Below are 18,307 nucleotides of genomic sequence, written 5' to 3'. Positions count from 1 at the left end.
TTTTTTTCCACATGAAAAGTCCACTGATTAGGGAAATACTAAATTAGATATAACTCTTTATAATAATTCAAATTAAAAGAATAAAATCATATAATACTTTGTTAGATGTAATTGAATTGAAATTGAGATAAAATACCCATTAGACTTTTTTTTGGAAATTGGGAATTTTTTGCCATATTTTGGGAAAAAAGTATACTTTTTGCAATTGGGAACATAGCCGAATTTCGGCTATAAAATCGGGCCAAAAAAAACCCTGCAATAGTTAGCAAACAGTGATCGTTCAAATGTATAACCTTTAAATGGAAAAATACCTGAAATAAAATATAGGACAATATTTATTTAAAAAACTAAATCAACTTTAAAAGAGTATTACGACTTTATAACATTAAAGACTTAAGCCAGCTATTCTTAAATAATATCAGAAATTTTGAAAAACTGGGACCGCATGTGATGCTTAGTGTGTAAAGCTTCTTTTGTTGTAAACAAAATTATTAGTACATAACTCATTAATGTCATGATTGAGATACTTTGATAATTGAAATACCTGTCGAACAACTTTAATTGACCGGAGATGACGTTTCGGAACAGGATTAGAGTGCATGATTTCAATTAACGTCATTGTAACCCTTATAGAACATTAAAGTCGGTCCTTCACCATGTGCCTGCCATATGTAATTAACAGCCGTATTGATACAATCTACGCTCAGATCTCATCTTTATCAAGTTCATGCATATGTAAACACAAAGTGCGAGGCATCCCTGAAGAAAGGAAAATAATAATGTACTCATATATCACCTCGGAATCCATCAGTAGGTCTATCTTCGTATAACTTCTTAACTAACCGTCCGTCCATTGTGTATTCGTACAACGCAGTACCAGAAGTCACAAACATTTCTGCATCGACATGCGCAATTCCGTAACAGACATGATTCATTTTTAGAACCTGTTTGGGTATAATCTTTCCGCCATCTACCCGTAAGAAATGAATCCCGTTAAGAGCATCGGCTATATACTTGCTAACAGTCACCGCCATTTCGAAGGAGGAAATGCTACACATGGACCACGGAAAAGTAGGAAGCTGAACTTGATCAATCACCTTGTACGCCTGATTAAGGAGTTTCACACATTTACTGTTAAAGTCAGCAATGACGAGATCCCCGTTGGAAGTCGTACATATACCCGTAATATCACAAAAGAATTTATCAGTAGCTGTTAGAACATTATATTCTGACTTGTCCTCGATGCTGACAATCTTGTTTGGATCAATGTTATGTTGTGGATCGCCTATGATGATTTTCCCAAGATCAGTGCAGTCTGCATGAAATTGAATCAATTCACGGTTAGGCTGGAATTTAATTTCAATTCCATCATTCTTGATCATGCTTTTTAGGAGTGAATCTGCTGCAGCAGTTTGATCAATACATTTTCTTAACGTAATAAACGTTCGTTCAGGTAGAATATTGTCTTTGAGCTTAGCGCCATAAATCGTTAACTTTGAAATACATTCTAAGCATCGCTTGGTGTCATCTTCAATGGAATTATTTAAGCGCTCGTGAATTGATTCCAATTCTCTTATGGTGTTTTGCTGAAGTCGGTCAAGATTCTCGTTAATCTGTCGACGTTCATCAAGTATTTCTTCACAAATTTGTTCGTAAGAAGCTTTAAGTGATTTTATGTTATCTTTTTCTCTGTCCACCATATCCTTTAAACGCTTCTGCGACTTTTCTATTCCTTTCGTCACTTGAACAAGGGGTATACGTTGTGAGTTTGATTTGGCCTGTTCAGCCAATGTAAACACCTTACTGCATTGCCTGAAATGTAAATGTGCGTTAAACGGAACATATGGATGTAGATTATTCTGATTATTCTTTGTCGAGTCTTACGTCATGCTGCTAATGTTGATGTTAATTAATGGCGATACTGGTGATGATGAAGATGTTGGTGGTGATGATTGTTGAACATGATGATAAAGGCGATGGAGACGATGTTGTTTTTTAATAGCAATAATGATAAACATAAATATTTAAATACTAACAACAATAATGATATTGATGATATAAAAATGATAATAATACTAATACTACTAATAACAAAGACTGTTTGTAAAACATGCATGCCCCCCCCCATATGGGCTGTCAGTTGTAGTGGCAGCCATTGTGTGAATACGTTTTTTGTCATTGTGACCTTGACCTTTGACCTAGTGACCTGAAAATCAATAGGGGTCATCTGCGAGTCATGATCAATGTACCATAGAGTGTCATGATCCAAGGCAAAAACGTTCTTGAGTTATCATCCGGAAACAATTTTACTGTTTCGGGTCACCGTGACCTTGACCTTTGACCTAGTGACCTCAAAATCGATAGGGGTCATCTGCGAGTAATGATCAATGTACATATGAAGTTTCATGATACTAGGCGTATGCGTTCTTGAGTTATCATCCTAAAACCATTTTACTATTTCGGGTCACCGTGACCTTGACCTTTGAACTAGTTACCTCAAAATCAATAGGGGTAATCTGCGAATCATGATCAATCTACCAATGAAGTTTCATGATCCTAAGCATTTGCTTTCTTGAGTTATCATCCAAAAACCATTTTACCATTTCGGGTCACCGTGACCTTGACCTTTGACCTAGTGACCTCAAAATCAATAGGGGTCATTTGCGAGTTATGATGTATCTTACGATGACGTTTCATGATCCTAGGCATATGCGTTCTTGAGTTATCATCCGAAAACCATTTTACTATTTCGGTTCACCGTGACCTTGACCTTTGACCTAGTGACCTTAAATTCGAAAGAAGAGGTTATCTGCGAATCATGATCAATCTACCTATGAAGTTTCATAATCCTAGGAGTATGCGCTCTTGAGTTTTCATCCAAAAATCATTTTACTATTTCGGGTCACTGTGACCTTGACCTTTGACCTAGTGACCTCAAAATCAATAGGAATCATCTGCGAGTTATGATCAATCTACCCATGAAGTTTCATGATCCTAGGCGTATGCGTTCTTGAGTTATCATCCGGAAACCATTTTACTATTTCGGGTCACCGTGTCCTTGACCTTTGACCTAGTGACCTAAAAATCAATAGGGGTCATCTGCAAGTCATGATCAATGTACCTTTGAAGTTTCATGATCCTAGACCCAAGCGTTCTTGAGTTATCATCCGGAAACCACCTGGTGCACGAACCGACAGACCTACCGACAGACCTACCGACAGACCGACCGACATGTGCAAAGCAATATACCCCTTCTTCTTCGAAGGGGGGCATAATAATAGAAATAATAATCATAATAGCATATTATTATAGTAATTATTGTTATTATTAATATAAAAATTATTATCATTATTAGTAGTAGTATTTTTGTTATTACAGTCGTTTTTTTTCATTATTTTGGGAATGGGGCCGTGCCGCTTACTATTGGGGAAAAGCATCGTTTTGACTAAAATTGGTAAACAAGTGTTGTTGATTTTTTGCTAACAAACACTTTAAAATTAAGAAGAAAAGTGATTTAAATATTATATTTACTAAGGCTCAACTTATAACGCTGGATTTACATTTAATTAAATATTGAAACATATTTATTAAAATGTGATTTTATGTGAAAACCTTAATAGGGATTTTTGGACCCTTTTTGGACAGTAGTAGTAGTAGTAGTAGTAGTAGTAGTAGTAGTAGTAGTAGTAGTAGCAGTAGTAGTAGTAGTAGTAGTAGTAGTAGTTTAGTAGTAGTAGTAGTAGTAGTAGTAGTAGTAGTAGTAGTAGTAGTAGTAGTAGTAGTTGTTGTAGTGGTAGTAGTAGAAGTAGTAGTAGTAGTAGTAGTAGTAGTAGTAGTAGTAGTAGTAGTAGTAGTAGTAGTAGTAGTAGTAGTAGTAGTAGTTGAGTAGTAGTAGTAGTAGTAGTGTAGTAGTAGTAGCAGTAGTAGTAGTAGTAGTAGTAGTAGTATTAGAAGTAGTAGTAGTAGTAGTAGTAGGTGTTTAGTAGTAGTAGTAGTAGTAGTAGTAGTAGTAGTAGTAGTAGTAGTAGTAGTAGTAGTAGTAGTAGTAGTAGTAGTAGTAGTAGTTGTAGCAGTAGTAGTAGTAGTAGTAGTAGTAGAAGTAGTAGTAGTAGTAGTGGAAACCTTCATAGGGATTTTTAGGACCCTTTTTGGACAGAAGTAGTAGTAAAGGTAGTAGTAGTCGTGGTGGTGGTCGAGGTGGTGGGCGAGGTTGTGGTGGTGGTGGTGATGGCGGTGGTCGTAGTAGTAGTAGTAGTAGTAGTAGTAGTAGTAGTAGTAGTAGTAGTAGTAGTAGTAGTAGTAGTAGTAGTAGTAGTAGAAGTATTTGTTGTAGTAGTAGTAGTAGTTGTTGTAGTAGTAGTAGTATATATATAAACACACACATGAAACAGGTATGATTTGTACTTGGCCTTAACATAAATTTATATCAATACTCACTGACCTGTGTTTTTGGAGCAGACATAAATTACATAGCAACTGTTCATGATCTTCACAGAACATCGTAAGTTTCTCAATCGTGTGCTCCTCACATAAATCTATAGTATCATCCACTTTGTTCGCAACATACCAGCTTTCACCATCAGATTCCGCTGACACCGCGTGATCCTTATGTAGCTTTTTGTGCATTTTCACACATTCGTCGCAGTATGTTTTAAAACATATTTTACAATGAAACAGTCCTTCATTATGTATGCCATCCTCTTCGCAAACAGAACAACAAACGTCGTAAAATACGTCTGATCCCTTTTGCTGCGAAGTGTTTAAGTTAGACGCCATTTTGTGATTACTTTACAAAACCACTTTCGATTTCCATATGTCTAAACCGCGTGCCGTGTTTACCTACCAAGTTACTATTAAAGGTGCCTTTTCACAGATTTTGGCATGTATTGAAGTTTGCCATTAAATGCTTTATATTGATAAATGTTAACATTGGGTCTAAAAGCTCCAGTAAAAAAACAATAATAAAATTAAAGAAATAAATAAAAGTAACCCTAAACTGGGCACGACACGAATTACTGAACCCTGGATTAAAAGTTTATCGCTGAGACCACTTGGCCATTCGTGCTAAAACAATCAGTGAGGTATTTTATACTTTCAATCGTTTTGCGTTGCAACGCTATATAATTTTCAGGTTTTTAAATCGTGGAAAGATGCAAATAATGTATATTATAGAGCATGGTAAATGATCAGTATTACTTACAAATATCATAACTACAGCAAAAATGTGCGATTCTGAAACATTTTTTTTTATTTCTTTAATTTACAAAAACGTGAAAGTGCCCCTTTAAGTGATAAGTATATGTTTAACAGATTCGTAGGTCGGACTATTAGGCCAAATGTATTGTAGTTTGGTTAACGTATGGTTCATTCAAGGTTGAATACCAAATATATCCTATATAGCTGTACGAATATAAGACATGTTCAAATTGCTCATAAAGCGAACTTCGACTAGTGATTTAAATTTACGGTTAAGACAGTATATCTTGTAAGCAAACATTCTATGTGGACTTTGTATTGGTATATTTATAGGTGTGTCGCTTTCATCCTCCGTCAAGTGTTAATTTGTATTAGACTATTGCTTTGATATCTGCCTAATAAAATGCTACATATATTTTTATATTCGTTCAACAGGAAGTTGCCATATCATTCAATGTTTGGAGGTTGGTCATATTACTCGGAATGAACTATAAAGTCATCATTTAAGTACACAAGGGTCAGATTTCGCCTTATTAGCGCAAAAAGGTACCTTGTGCCTTCTAATTTAAAATGGTACCATTTTCCACCCGGGGTGATGGAAGGATTTAACAAAACAAACAATTTGGTTCCTAGATATAACATATTTTAGACACAAAAGGCAATAAAACCCGCACAAAACTGATTCGACAAATAAAAGTCACCCTATTATATTCATTCCCGTTAAAAATGCAGCGTCGTAGCGATTTGTGTTTTCATTATCCATTTCAAAATGGAACGGAGAGGTATGGTTAACAAAATAACAGGTTACAGTTTTGTAACTTATCAGGCTCAGCACGAATTATTTATTATAAGCCTGATTTATACAAACACTATTGGGCAGTTACCCGTTATTCTCTATATACAGTAATATAATATTCCACATGACAATCGTAGATTGTAATTGTGCTATTATCGTCACTTTACCGTCGTGGTATCGACCTATCTATCAAATGTGAAGTACAACGTAGGTCATGTTAACAACCTTTCTATCTCATGTAAAGTACTACGTAGTTCATAGGTAAGGATTTAACAATCTTGTGGGAAGTACAAATTCAATATTGGAAACGACAATCCAATCTCGTGTGATGTACTAAGTAGGTCATGGTAACGATATACCTATCTCATGTGAACGAGATAACCCGCACGAGTTCATAACGGAATGCATCCAAATAGTTTTGATGCAGTTTGTAAAGCATTGCTAACAGCGACTCTGAAATATACAATTATGTAAACCAACCTTGCATCAGCCATTTTGAATCATGTGTTAAACAACATCATATATATCACCAGTTAACTTTGAGCACAAGGCTTTTTTGTGCATTTGTAGACATCTGAGGTGTTTTGAGACAAATGTAAAATGTGAGGGCCCGGTTTAAATACATAACCTACCGACACGTTTTTAGCTTTCTGCGTGACATCATTGTTTAAGCATGCCTTGTTACAACATGAAAGAAAACTAATAACTTAACATTTCATTATCTAAAGCAATTATAAACAAGATAACTATTGATGCAAAGCATCAAAGGGCGTCGGGAATTTCAGTGAAAAAGGCACTCAATGAAGTAACATGGAACGATTTCTTTTCTTCTGTAAATATTAATGTATTAGCCGATTATTTTAATCAAACTAGAAAAATATACTGGTATATCCATTATCTATGATTTTGTGTTATAACCCCCAAATGGGTGGCAGACGTCCCCCCCCCCCCTCTAAGACGTTTCCTCTCCCCATTTTTGGGGTGAAACGTCTACATAATGTGAAAATATGTATTTGAAGTAGTTATTTGTAATAATGCATTTTATGTGTCTTAATAATCAATGATTAAAAAAATGCTGTAAGTTGTGTCCTGAGTAATTAAAATATCATTTAATGATTTTTGATGGTTGTTTTTATAAGTGCCTGAAATTTTTCTTTCTTTTATTAAGATCATTAAAAATTGAGTAAAAGCACAGCTTTGAAGTTCTTTGATGGTATTTTTTAAGTAGAATACTATCATACAAATGGAACAATTATAACTATTGTATTAATTGATTGAATAAAGGACATCTTTGATGTTCTTTGATGATCATTTTAAGTGGAATAGTATGTTGCAAAGTAAACAATTATTGAATTAATGAATTCATTTTGCTACAAATTCAATTTTACCTAATACTAAACATACTGTATCAATATCTGTAGTATTACATACGAGTCGCCGCACTTCAGTGCGACTACAATCATGTGACCACTGAGGTGTGGCAAGTCTTTACCCCAGGGGCATTATTTGAAGAAACTTAATAGATGACTACTAAATTTTAGCCCTGACCCTTGTGGTTTTAGAGATGAAGAATTTTGTAGTTTCCACTGTGCGTTCATCTGGAAAGCAAGTTACCCCAGTGCAGAGCCAATTTTGACCGCAGGGGTATAACTTGAAAAACGTTGTAGAGCATCATCGTATGATTTTAAATATTGAAGCCCTCTCTCTTTTGGTTTTTATAGATTTGTACAGTTTTCATGTTTTAAATAAATATTTTTGATCATGCGACCTACATATGAAAAGGACTGGAACAATTTTAACAAATTAAAAAGAGGTGCATCAGAGGATCACACCTGTCAAGTAATTGTTTAATCTTACAACTGCTCAAAGGGAGAAGTCGTTAACAGACAAAGTGTACACATGCACCTCAAATACAAAAGTACGATGGACATCACGATAACCCAAAAGTTCCACATGAGCACCTTTTGTTCGGTGAGCTAAAGAAAATTGTTACACGATTCAATATTAAAGAGTTTATTAAATGCATTGTACTACTTCTGACTGCATTAATTTCATGGTCTATATTTCCGATTTGGCAAAAACTCAAATGCCTGAAGTGCTAAAGAACACGCTTTATTAAATGGTGTTTATTTGTTATTTACTTACCTAAACCTTGATCCGACCCACCCAAAATACTCAGATTTTTTTTAATTTCAATCCGCTGACCCAACCTGAAGTCAATGTTTGACATCTTTGGACCATTGTTCCCATTATAGTTTGTGTAACATATCGAGGCTGTGTGAACAAAGTAGGATTGTATGAAGCAGGGTCAGCGAGGGCATCTAATTAAACAAAAAGACTCAAATAAACCATAAAATATCAGTTGTTTTATTGGTCTAATTTCATGTCGAAATCAATTCACACTTTAATATACATTTCAAAACGCAGCTATAATATACGACCATGTCAATATCTGAATGGACCATCACGCAAACAGCAGGAGAAAAAGTCATTGCATGATTAGGCTGAAAATATACACACAAATGAAAACATATTAAGTCTTTAATAGACAGAGGTATTTTCCTCCATTTGTGTCAAATAGTTATTAAACATAATCACAGAAAGACCATGTTCACATTTGGTGACGTAATAACACCATGCTGTCATACCATGCCAACGCTAATTGGGCCATGTCATAATAAACACCATACAATACATTGACATGATGACATAATAACTGCCCTACTCAACTCGTGAACTTGTGATGTCATGATGACTTTACAGATCCATCAAAATATGTCGTCATGATGACCTTGTAAATGACATGTCTTAGTAGTGACAAATACTTCTCGATGAGCGCATGAAGTAATATGCAGCATGTGCTAACAACCAAAAAAGGGACCTTTTAGCGTAGCCAGTTTTGTCACTAAGGATGATTTTTTAACAATGATGACCACAATACATTGCTAGATATGAAAACCAGAATTACAGACACTGCAAGGAGTTGTAATCGATTGTTAATATAGAGGATATTTGTTGGATTTGTTCAAATATTTATTTTGTTTCACGAGTGATCATAGAAGCAATATTTTTTCTATGATGACTAGTGAATTAAAATCGATATTCCACACATTTTCATCTTATTTTATGATTTAAACTGATAATTTCTGTATTTTGCTGAAATAATGACGTCTTAACGTCATGAAACCGCGTCATCTCACGGTTCAACATGTGACAGGCCAATCAGATAAAAAATATTTTTTCAAAGATTATCTCACAGAACAACAGTGACATTTTCATGGCTAATTTCACTGTTTGAACCAGTGAATTATCAATTTTCATTCACTGACATTTCTCTATAAACCAATGGAAAGCATCAAATTAGATTTCAGTATTTGTGATCACATACCATGATAATTTACATCTTCAGAGACACTTTCAAAAATGGAGTAATCACCTGACAAACAAGATGGCGAGGACCATGCCTAGCAGGTGTTTTTCAAATTTTCTTAGCCTGAGTTGTAATTTTGTGATCAGCTAAAAATTTTTTGCAGAATATAGTCAAGATATAGAGCAAATATTAATATGATATAAACGCTTATCACTTTCTTGCCGATTTGCCTGGAAAGAGAGCGGCATTTTAACAATTAATACAAGCAATAAAAGGTATAAAACAGCGAAAAATAAATGTCTTGGCATGGAAGTGGCCATCTTGTTTTTCAAGTGATTACTCCCTCTGTAAGTACAAGATACAGAAAATGATCAGACCTGATAAGACACGTCTGAACAGTGAAACTATGTTTAAAACATATAGGTCTATATTAAACAATTCTTAAATTCACATCCACATATTATTATACATGAGTATACATGTATATATTATATTATACATGTGGTTGTTTCAAGGGCATTGTCAGGAGATTGTGTTATTTCATCCCCATTGAAGTAAATCCTACACTTCAAAACCATTCATTATCTTTGTTATTGTCACTAATTTCAGGACATATTTCATCTAAAGAATAAACATGAAGAGAGAAACAAAAGCCCTGCACATGTCAACAACAATATGAGTGTATAGTCACCATTGATACTACCCTGTCATGATTTATTTAACACAGTGTACAATTAGAACTTGAGAAATGTTATATTCTTATTTGTTTATTGACAAACACATTACAAGAAAGTGTTCTGATGTATAGTTATCAAACCTCAAAGTTGTAATTTTAAATGTGTCAGAACAAGAATCTATTTGTCAGCACCTGGCAAACAACACAATTAGGAAATATTAGTACCTGTGTTTATAGGTTAAAGTGATTTATAGTTCATATTTCATGTATTATATTCAACAGAGCAAAGTCACTTTAAATTTGATACATTTTTCACCTATCCTCACCCAAAAGAGAATCCAATCTCAAACATAGTTGCAACTTCCAATATTCTCTGTTGAAAGTCTCTTCGAGACATATTTGTTTTCCAAGACAGCTGGTGTGTCAGAGGCAAAGCTATAATGGCTATGTGCAAACAGCATAAACCCAGAACAGCCTGCGAGGAAAGTTTGAAAGGCCTCAATTTCAACCCTTAGAAACTGATGAGCAGCAAACAGAATTAAAACTGAACAGACTGCAAGTTACTCACAGGCTGTTCTGGGTTTATGCTGTTTGCACATAGCCATTTTAGCTTTGCCTCCGAGTGTGAAAGGCTTAAGTCAACATTATATCAAAACATGGAGCCTGGCTTATTTGGCTTTTTGGTGAAACGTAAAAAATAACATTGAAATATGTGGGGGTTTTTGTCTAAAAATAATGCGCACGTTAATGAATATATATAAAAAATATTTGGCAATGTACTGCTGCCCTATAATACACATTATGATATCAATACACAGTTTAATTATTACATTCACTAAAAACATTAATATTATGAAATAATTATTTTATATAACTAATAATTAATTGTAAATTAATCACATCTACATTTTATTTTAATTATAGTGCATAATTTTAATGATCATCCAAGTGACAAAACATCTGTTACTTAATTACATGTTTTAAGTATGGTAATCAATTACTTTAAGATACAAAAGCAGTGATCTTACGCCAGTTCAAGTTCAAGTTGTACAAGTATACATGTGTAAGTATTGGGTTAAGAAATTGTTCGACATTTTGTAATGCCCGCCTAAATTGAACTGTGTTTTAGAGTATTCAGCAGAATTATGTACACAAGTTCATACATTGAAAAAACAACATCACATTTAGAAATACCTCAAATTTTAATACAATGTTAGCCCTTACCACTTTTACGTATTTTAACGCATTTGTAGTCCCTTAGAAAGTTAAATTTAATTGATGGCCTTTTTACAAGATCCAAGTTTAAAAGGTTTCAGTTTCGACCCTGATGAGCTGCAAACAGCATAAAACCTGAACAGTCTGCAAGTTACTAGCAGGCTGGTTTGGTTTTATGCTGTTTGCACATAGCCATTTTTACTTAGCTTTTATGTGAGATAGCGTTAACAGAAGACTCATGATAGCATACTAACACTAGAGGCAGTGCGCTATGGCCACTGAAAGTAGGCAGGATATCAGAATTGTCCAACAAAATAATTTCTCTTTCATCACAAGGGAGACATCTCTTGACTCTGGGCAGGCATTCACAAAGCTCTTTATAATTTTTTATTGAAAGTTCGGGGCATAAAACTTTGCGTAATACAATGTATGTTATAAACACTCTGATTCAAATCCAAGACATATCTACCGAAAAACAAACAAGACGAGTCACTTCAAACACAACGTCTAAACGTATGTTTTGCATTACAATGTTTGAGTGCACAACAGATGTAATGTGAAGTGATAATGAAATGTGATGCTGTTACATATGTTTAACACTCAAAACCTAGATGCACAAATGGCATAGCAGAATATGAATGATGACTGATAGATTATGGGTATTACATGATAAATGAACGTTACATAGAATTTGATTGCAACAAGGGCTGTTTGAAAAACATGCATGCCCCCCATATGGGCTGTCTGTTGCAGTGGCAGCCATTGTGTGAATACGTTTTTTGTCACTGTGACCTTGACCTTTGACCTAGTGACCTGAAAATCAATAGGGGTCATCTGCTAGTCATGATCAATGTACCTATGAAGTGTCATGATCCTAGGCAAAAGCGTTCTTGAGATATCACCCAGAATCAATTTTACTGTTTCGGGTCACCGTGACCTTGACCTTTGACCTGAAAATCAATATGAGTCATCTGCGAGTCATGATCAATGTACCTATGAAGTTTCATGATCCTAGGCGTAAGCGTTCTTGAGTATCATCCGAAAACCATTTTACTATTTTGGGTCACCGTGACCTTTGACCTAGTGACCTCAAAATCAATAGGGGTCATCTGCGAGCCATTATCTATCTAACGATGAGGTTTCATGATCCTAGGCGTATGCGTTCTTGAGTAATCATCCCGAAACCATTTTATTATAATTTCGGGTCACCGTGACATTGACCTAGTGACCTCAAAATCAATAGGGGTCATGTGCGAGTCATGATTAATCTACCTATGAAGTTTCATGATCCCAGGCGTATGCGTTCGTGAGTTTCATCCGGAAACCATCTAATGGACGGACATACATACAGACAGACAGACAGACAGACAGACATGAGCAAAACAATATACCCCCTCTTCTTCGAAGGGGGGCATAAATAATAACCTAACACAGACCTACATTAGTACTTGAAAACACTGTTATTGTATTGTAGCAATTACTACAATAATTCTTACAATACTTACTCTGCAATTGATTAAAAGCTAATTTCAATTGTTTTATGGGAAAGTTGGATATAAAACAATAAATACAAAAGGGCTTCTTTTGAGCAAAACCCTGTTTCATTTTACATATAAAGGATACAAAAGAGAAAGACAAAACAAAACTAGGCGTAAGCATTCTTGAGTTATCATCCGTAAACCATTTTACTGTTTAGAATCACTGTGACCTTGACCTTTGACCAAGTGACCTGAAAATCAATAGGGGTCATCTGCTAGTCATGATCAATGTACCTATAAAGTTTCATGATCCTAGACCTAAGCATTCTTGAGTTATCATCCGGAAACGATTTCACTATTTCGAGTCATTGTGACCTTGACCTTTGACCTAGTGACCTGAAAATCAATAGGGGTCATCTGCTAGTCATGATCAATGTATGTATGAAGTTTCATGATCCTAGACCTAAGCGTTCTTGACTTATCATCCGGGAACCATCTGGTGGACGTACCGACGGAAGTACGGACCGACCGACCGACATGGGCAAAACAATATACCCCCTCTTCTTCGAAGGGGGCATAAAAACTAAGAAACATTTGAATTTCCAAGTGAAATTCTAACACAAACTTTACCAACATATTAAACTTATTAAAAGCAGCGTGTTTTCTTCGTGATTTCCATATTCAAATTGAAGTCTTCATGAGTCATCAATCAACATGAGTCTGAAAAGGGATTTAGAGTGCGAAATTGAGATCTATGAAAAATGTTGAAACTCCACAACAACTTCCACCAGTAGAACCGTTTTGTAGAATGGAGGTACTCACAATCAGGTAGAATGTGAATGGACAGATTGTGTAGAAAAAATATCAGCAATAGCAATATTTAGCAGCCTATCTAGTGAACACACAAAGGCTTTCAAGCCAGAGTCCCATGGACCAAATCATTCCGTTCGTCCAATCTCAATATCTCCATGCAGAACTTCTGACCAGTAGCAGTCAATATCTCACAGAATTTCAGAGCAAAACTTTTTATTACAACTGATACATTAAATATCTGATACAATTTTGCACAAAACCTTCTATTCCAGCCAGTAGAAGTTGATATTCCAAGGTTTCAGCGCAAGACTATCTCATCTAAATACGCAGTTTATATTCCAAGGGTTCAGCGCAAGACTATCTCATCTAAATACGCAGTTTATATTCCAAGGGTTCAGCGCAAGACTATCTCATCTAAATACGCAGTTTATATTCCAAGGGTTCAGCGCAAGTCTATCTCATCTTATTAATACGCAGTTTATATTCCAAGGGTTCAGCGCAAGACTATCTCATCTAAATACGCAGTTTATATTCCAAGGTTTCAGCGCAAGACTATCTCATCTAAATACGCAGTTTATATTCCAAGGGTTCAGCGCAAGACTTTCTCATCTAAATACGCAGTTTATATTCCAAGTGTTCAGCGCAAGACTATCTCATCTAAATACGCAGTTTATATTCCAAGGGTTCAGCGCAAGACTATCTCATCTTAATACGCAGTTTATATTCCAAGGGTTCAGCGCAAGACTATCTCATCTTAATACGCAGTTTATATTCCAAGGGTTCAGCGCAAGACTATCTCATCTTAATACGCAGTTTATATTCCAAGGGCTCAGCGCAAGTATTTCATCTAAAAACATCTAAAAAGCTGATCCAATTTAAAGCCTTATCCCCTGATTCCTTTCTCGCTCATATGGGACTCAAACTAGACTAGTCATTATTTCTGTTTCTTCTTCACGGAGGCCTGTTGGGGAGGCGAGATTTCATCCTTATCGGATAGACTGGTTCTCTGCTCCTCCAGACGGCTAGACTGGACCTTCTGGATCAGCCCGAAGAAATCTTCGTCTGGGACGGATGGGGCGGGGCGGTTGTGTGGTAGGGCACTGCGCTGATTATCAATACGGAAACCCTGCAACAGATATTTAACGATTTGTTTTCAGGACCCCTAAAAAACACTTTTTAAGATGTGTGTGTGTGGGGGGTGAGTTTTAAGGGTTGCGGCCTTACATAACTGGCAAAAATGTTTGCTTTAACAAACATTATAATGAATTCTTTTCTGGATCCCAAGAAAACACTTTTTAAGGGATGGGAGAGGGGGAGTGTTTAAACCGTTAAACTTTAAAACACACAAAAGGTTGGCTTAACCGTTAAATATAACGCCACATAACTAGTTTAAAACAGATACAGACTGGTTGTTTAGCTTTTATCAGCGTTTTCATTAGGATTCTATGTAGCAGGCTTTGGAGTTATTTAAGGAGGCCAACTTGTGCGAGCATCGAAGGTGCAAGTTGCTAGGGAGGCATGCTCACCCGGAATTGTTTTGAAATAAAGGAAAAATCGTGGCTTCTGAGCGATTTTGGGCACATAATTTACATGATTTTGCTCAGTTAAAATAGAGGATATTAATGTGAATGGTAAAGAAAAAAAAAAGTCCTCAGGCTACATCAACTCTGCAATTAACAAGATTTTAATGAAAACAGATATGCATGTATAAAAAACATTAAAACATGTAACACCAATTCGTGTTTTAATAATTAATTTTCCAAAATAAAACAGAGTTTGATGTGATTCTAATCTAGCGGCCACAAAAATCATCCAATGATTCACTATCTGATTCTAGGTCATATTCCTTTGATGCCAGGTTAAGTTTTTGTATGGCTATATCGACAGCTGTCTTAATCAGACTCAGCTCATCATTCCTCTCAGTAACATCGGTTTGGACCCCAGCATCCAAAAGTGTAAGAACTGGTGCTGATGCTGAGGCCCTTGGCTGCTTCGGGGGAATCTTCCGCCTCTCCTTCTTGTCTAGCCACAGCTTAACTGCTGACTTGAAATGCTGTTTGGCTTCAGGACTTAAATAGTAAAATAATCAATATGGAAATGTAGCATGTTTTTTCAGATTGAATTTTGCTTTTTAAATTTAATTTTTTTAAAGAAGAGTATAAATGGCCCATTAAATATAGAAAACACTGTGCAATATAATGGATGGCATTAACTTTTTGTCAGAGGACCCCTCGAAAAGATGCATAAAATTTGTGCATTGGTTTACCTAGCAATTAGACATTTTAAGAACAATTCGGCAGTTTTGCAATGCAGATTTTCCCAAAAATCGGGCATACGTTGCCTCATCTGAGGCAATCTTAGGATTTAAATATGTTGCCGAGGAAGCTTCTTTGGCCATTTTTTTCCAATACAAATTTGGACAAAGCTAAACATTGGTGTGCCAATTTAATATATTTAGCATTTTAGGCATTGTGCCTATCCAACTCCGACCTTAATCATGAACATATCTGGAGAGTTTGGGGCGCGAGAGTTTCATTTATCCTAATGAAAGACTCACCCTCCTGTAAAATGTGGTTATAAATAATCCACTTACCGTTCGGAGGTTCAAAACTCTGCGGAGAAAACAAACATCGGCATGATCAAAACCAACCATCAACGAAATGTGTCGAAAATAAAACCGAAATGTAACAGGAAAATGCATTCATTCGGAGTGCCGGTAAATGAAAAACTTAAGCAAAACTGGACAAAAATAGCTTCAACAGTGAGCTATCGTTCTTACTCGAAACACAAAAGATAAAGTCGTTTTCTTTTTTTAGACATGTTGACACTGTCAGTGTGTGACCTTTTAATCAAAGTCGCACACTCCTGTTACCCGCTTCGCGAGTGGACAATTATATAGAAACGACCAATGAGAAAGCAGATAACATATATCAATTACGATTGTTTACTTCCGTTTCAGACGTGTAAACGAATACTAAACATCTCGTCATCGATTTTTTTTCCCGAATTAGAGCCGGCCCAAAAAACATTTGATGCGGTCAAATCGGCCGCAGCCCGCCTCCTTATGAAAACGCTGAATTTTATATGTACACATGTAGAAATTCATTAAGAAATATTCATCTGACAGCTTTTATGACCATTTCTTAAACTTTACCAGAACAGAACAGTACAGATCAGAAATTGATTACGATTTGTTAATAAAACACTGTCCGTCATAACCATGTTATTATATATAATAGACATATTATGAAGTCATTTGCAAAGTAAATGATAAAACAGTAATAAAAAGTGTACAATCTATCTAAAATAATACAGGAAAGTGGTGGGAAAACAAAACAAGAGCTGTTAGAAGACAGCGCGCTCGACTATTCGAGTGCTTGACAGTTTTACGAAGGCCATCATGGAGTGGGGGGGTATAATGTGGGTGTGTGATCATTTAATAGATGATCTTTCAAAAATTAGAAAGACAAAAAAAATGGGGGTGGGGTGGGGGGGGAGAGGGGGTATAATGTGGGTGTGTGATCATTTAATAGATGATCTTTCAAAAATAAGAAAAAAAATGTTAGGGGGGTGGGGGGGTCTGGGGGGGAGGGGGCGTGGGGGATGGTTTGAGTGGAGCGCATTGTGGTATGTCAGGTATGTGTTGTTTTGTCAAACTTTAACATAGATTTATCAATAATATGCATATTCTAAGTATAAAAGGGGCAATAATTCTGTCAAAATGCTTGATACAGTTGTCTGCTCTTGTTTATAGGTTGGGGTCATGATGGTAAACAAGTATGCAAAATATGAAAGCAATATGTTAAGGGACAAAGGAAATATTTGGGGTAGTACACAAACTTTAACATAGATTTATCAATAATATGCATATTCTTAGTATAAAAGGGGCCATAATTCTGTCAAAATGCTTGATACAGTTGTCTGCTCACGTTTATAGGTTGGGGTCATGATGGTAAACAAGTATGCCTAATATAAAAGCAATATGTCAAGGGACACAGGAAATATTTGGGGTAGTACGCAAACTTTAACATAGATTTATCAATAATATGCATATTCTAAGTATAAAAGGGGCCATAATTCTGTCAAAATGCTTGATACAGTTGTCTGATCTTGTTAATAGGTGGGGGTCATGATGCTTAACAGGTATGCAAAATATGAAAGCAATATGTCAAGAGACAATGAAAATAAATGGGATAGTACAAAAACTTTAACATTTGCACGCTAACGCTAACGGAAACGCAGACGCCAGGGTGAGTTTGATAGCTCCACTATATATATATTTCATATAAAATAGTCGAGCTAAAAATTATTGCATTTTTAACAGTTTTTATGTCACAGGGTGGTAATCAGTTATCATGCTCTTAATATTAACCACATAATCAACAAAAATGCTCTGCATCATGCCATTTTCTCATCGGAAACTCCTGTTAAATGAACACAAAAAGAAGTCAAATCACATTTTTACCTGACAACGCATGAGCATTTCAAAGAAGCTGTCGTCTGGTACGTCGTTGACGTTTCTCTCGCGGATGTATTGGTTAATTACTGCCTTGGAGTTGAGACCGGGAAACTGCGGTAGTGAGGCTCGCTGGTCGTTCATGCGTGACCCCTGAATGCATGCCACCATGTCCAGGAAGTTCTCGCTGTCTGGGGTTGACACTGTGGAGAGATATGAACCAGTCACGTTAGGAATATATAATACAATAATGTCTGGGGTAGACACTACAGTGAGATGTGATCCAGTCAAGTTAGGAGAATATGAT

General features: G+C 35.8%; 2 protein-coding genes across 5 annotated transcripts in view; both read right to left on the bottom strand.

The window, feature by feature from the left end:
- The window catches only part of LOC127837034 (G-protein-signaling modulator 2-like), a 211,739-nt gene that overhangs the window by 65,419 nt on the left and 128,013 nt on the right, over positions 1-18,307 (bottom strand). The gene's annotated exons all lie outside the window — the stretch shown is intronic.
- Positions 1-18,307, bottom strand: part of LOC127837033 (tripartite motif-containing protein 45-like) — a 166,871-nt gene that overhangs the window by 82,178 nt on the left and 66,386 nt on the right. The window contains exon 2 of one of the 4 annotated variants that reach the window (XM_052363787.1): positions 1,098-1,812. The exons of the other annotated variants lie outside the window; for them this stretch is intronic. Coding sequence (XP_052219747.1) covers positions 1,098-1,812 — 715 coding nt within the window. The remainder of the gene's footprint in view (positions 1-1,097; positions 1,813-18,307) is intronic. 4 annotated transcript variants of the gene reach the window in all.

This window comes from Dreissena polymorpha, chromosome 7, assembly GCF_020536995.1.
Source record: "Dreissena polymorpha isolate Duluth1 chromosome 7, UMN_Dpol_1.0, whole genome shotgun sequence".
Taxonomy (NCBI): Eukaryota; Metazoa; Mollusca; class Bivalvia; order Myida; family Dreissenidae; genus Dreissena; species Dreissena polymorpha.
Note: the sequence above shows the minus strand (reverse complement) of the source record. Positions and strands in the feature narration are given on the sequence as shown.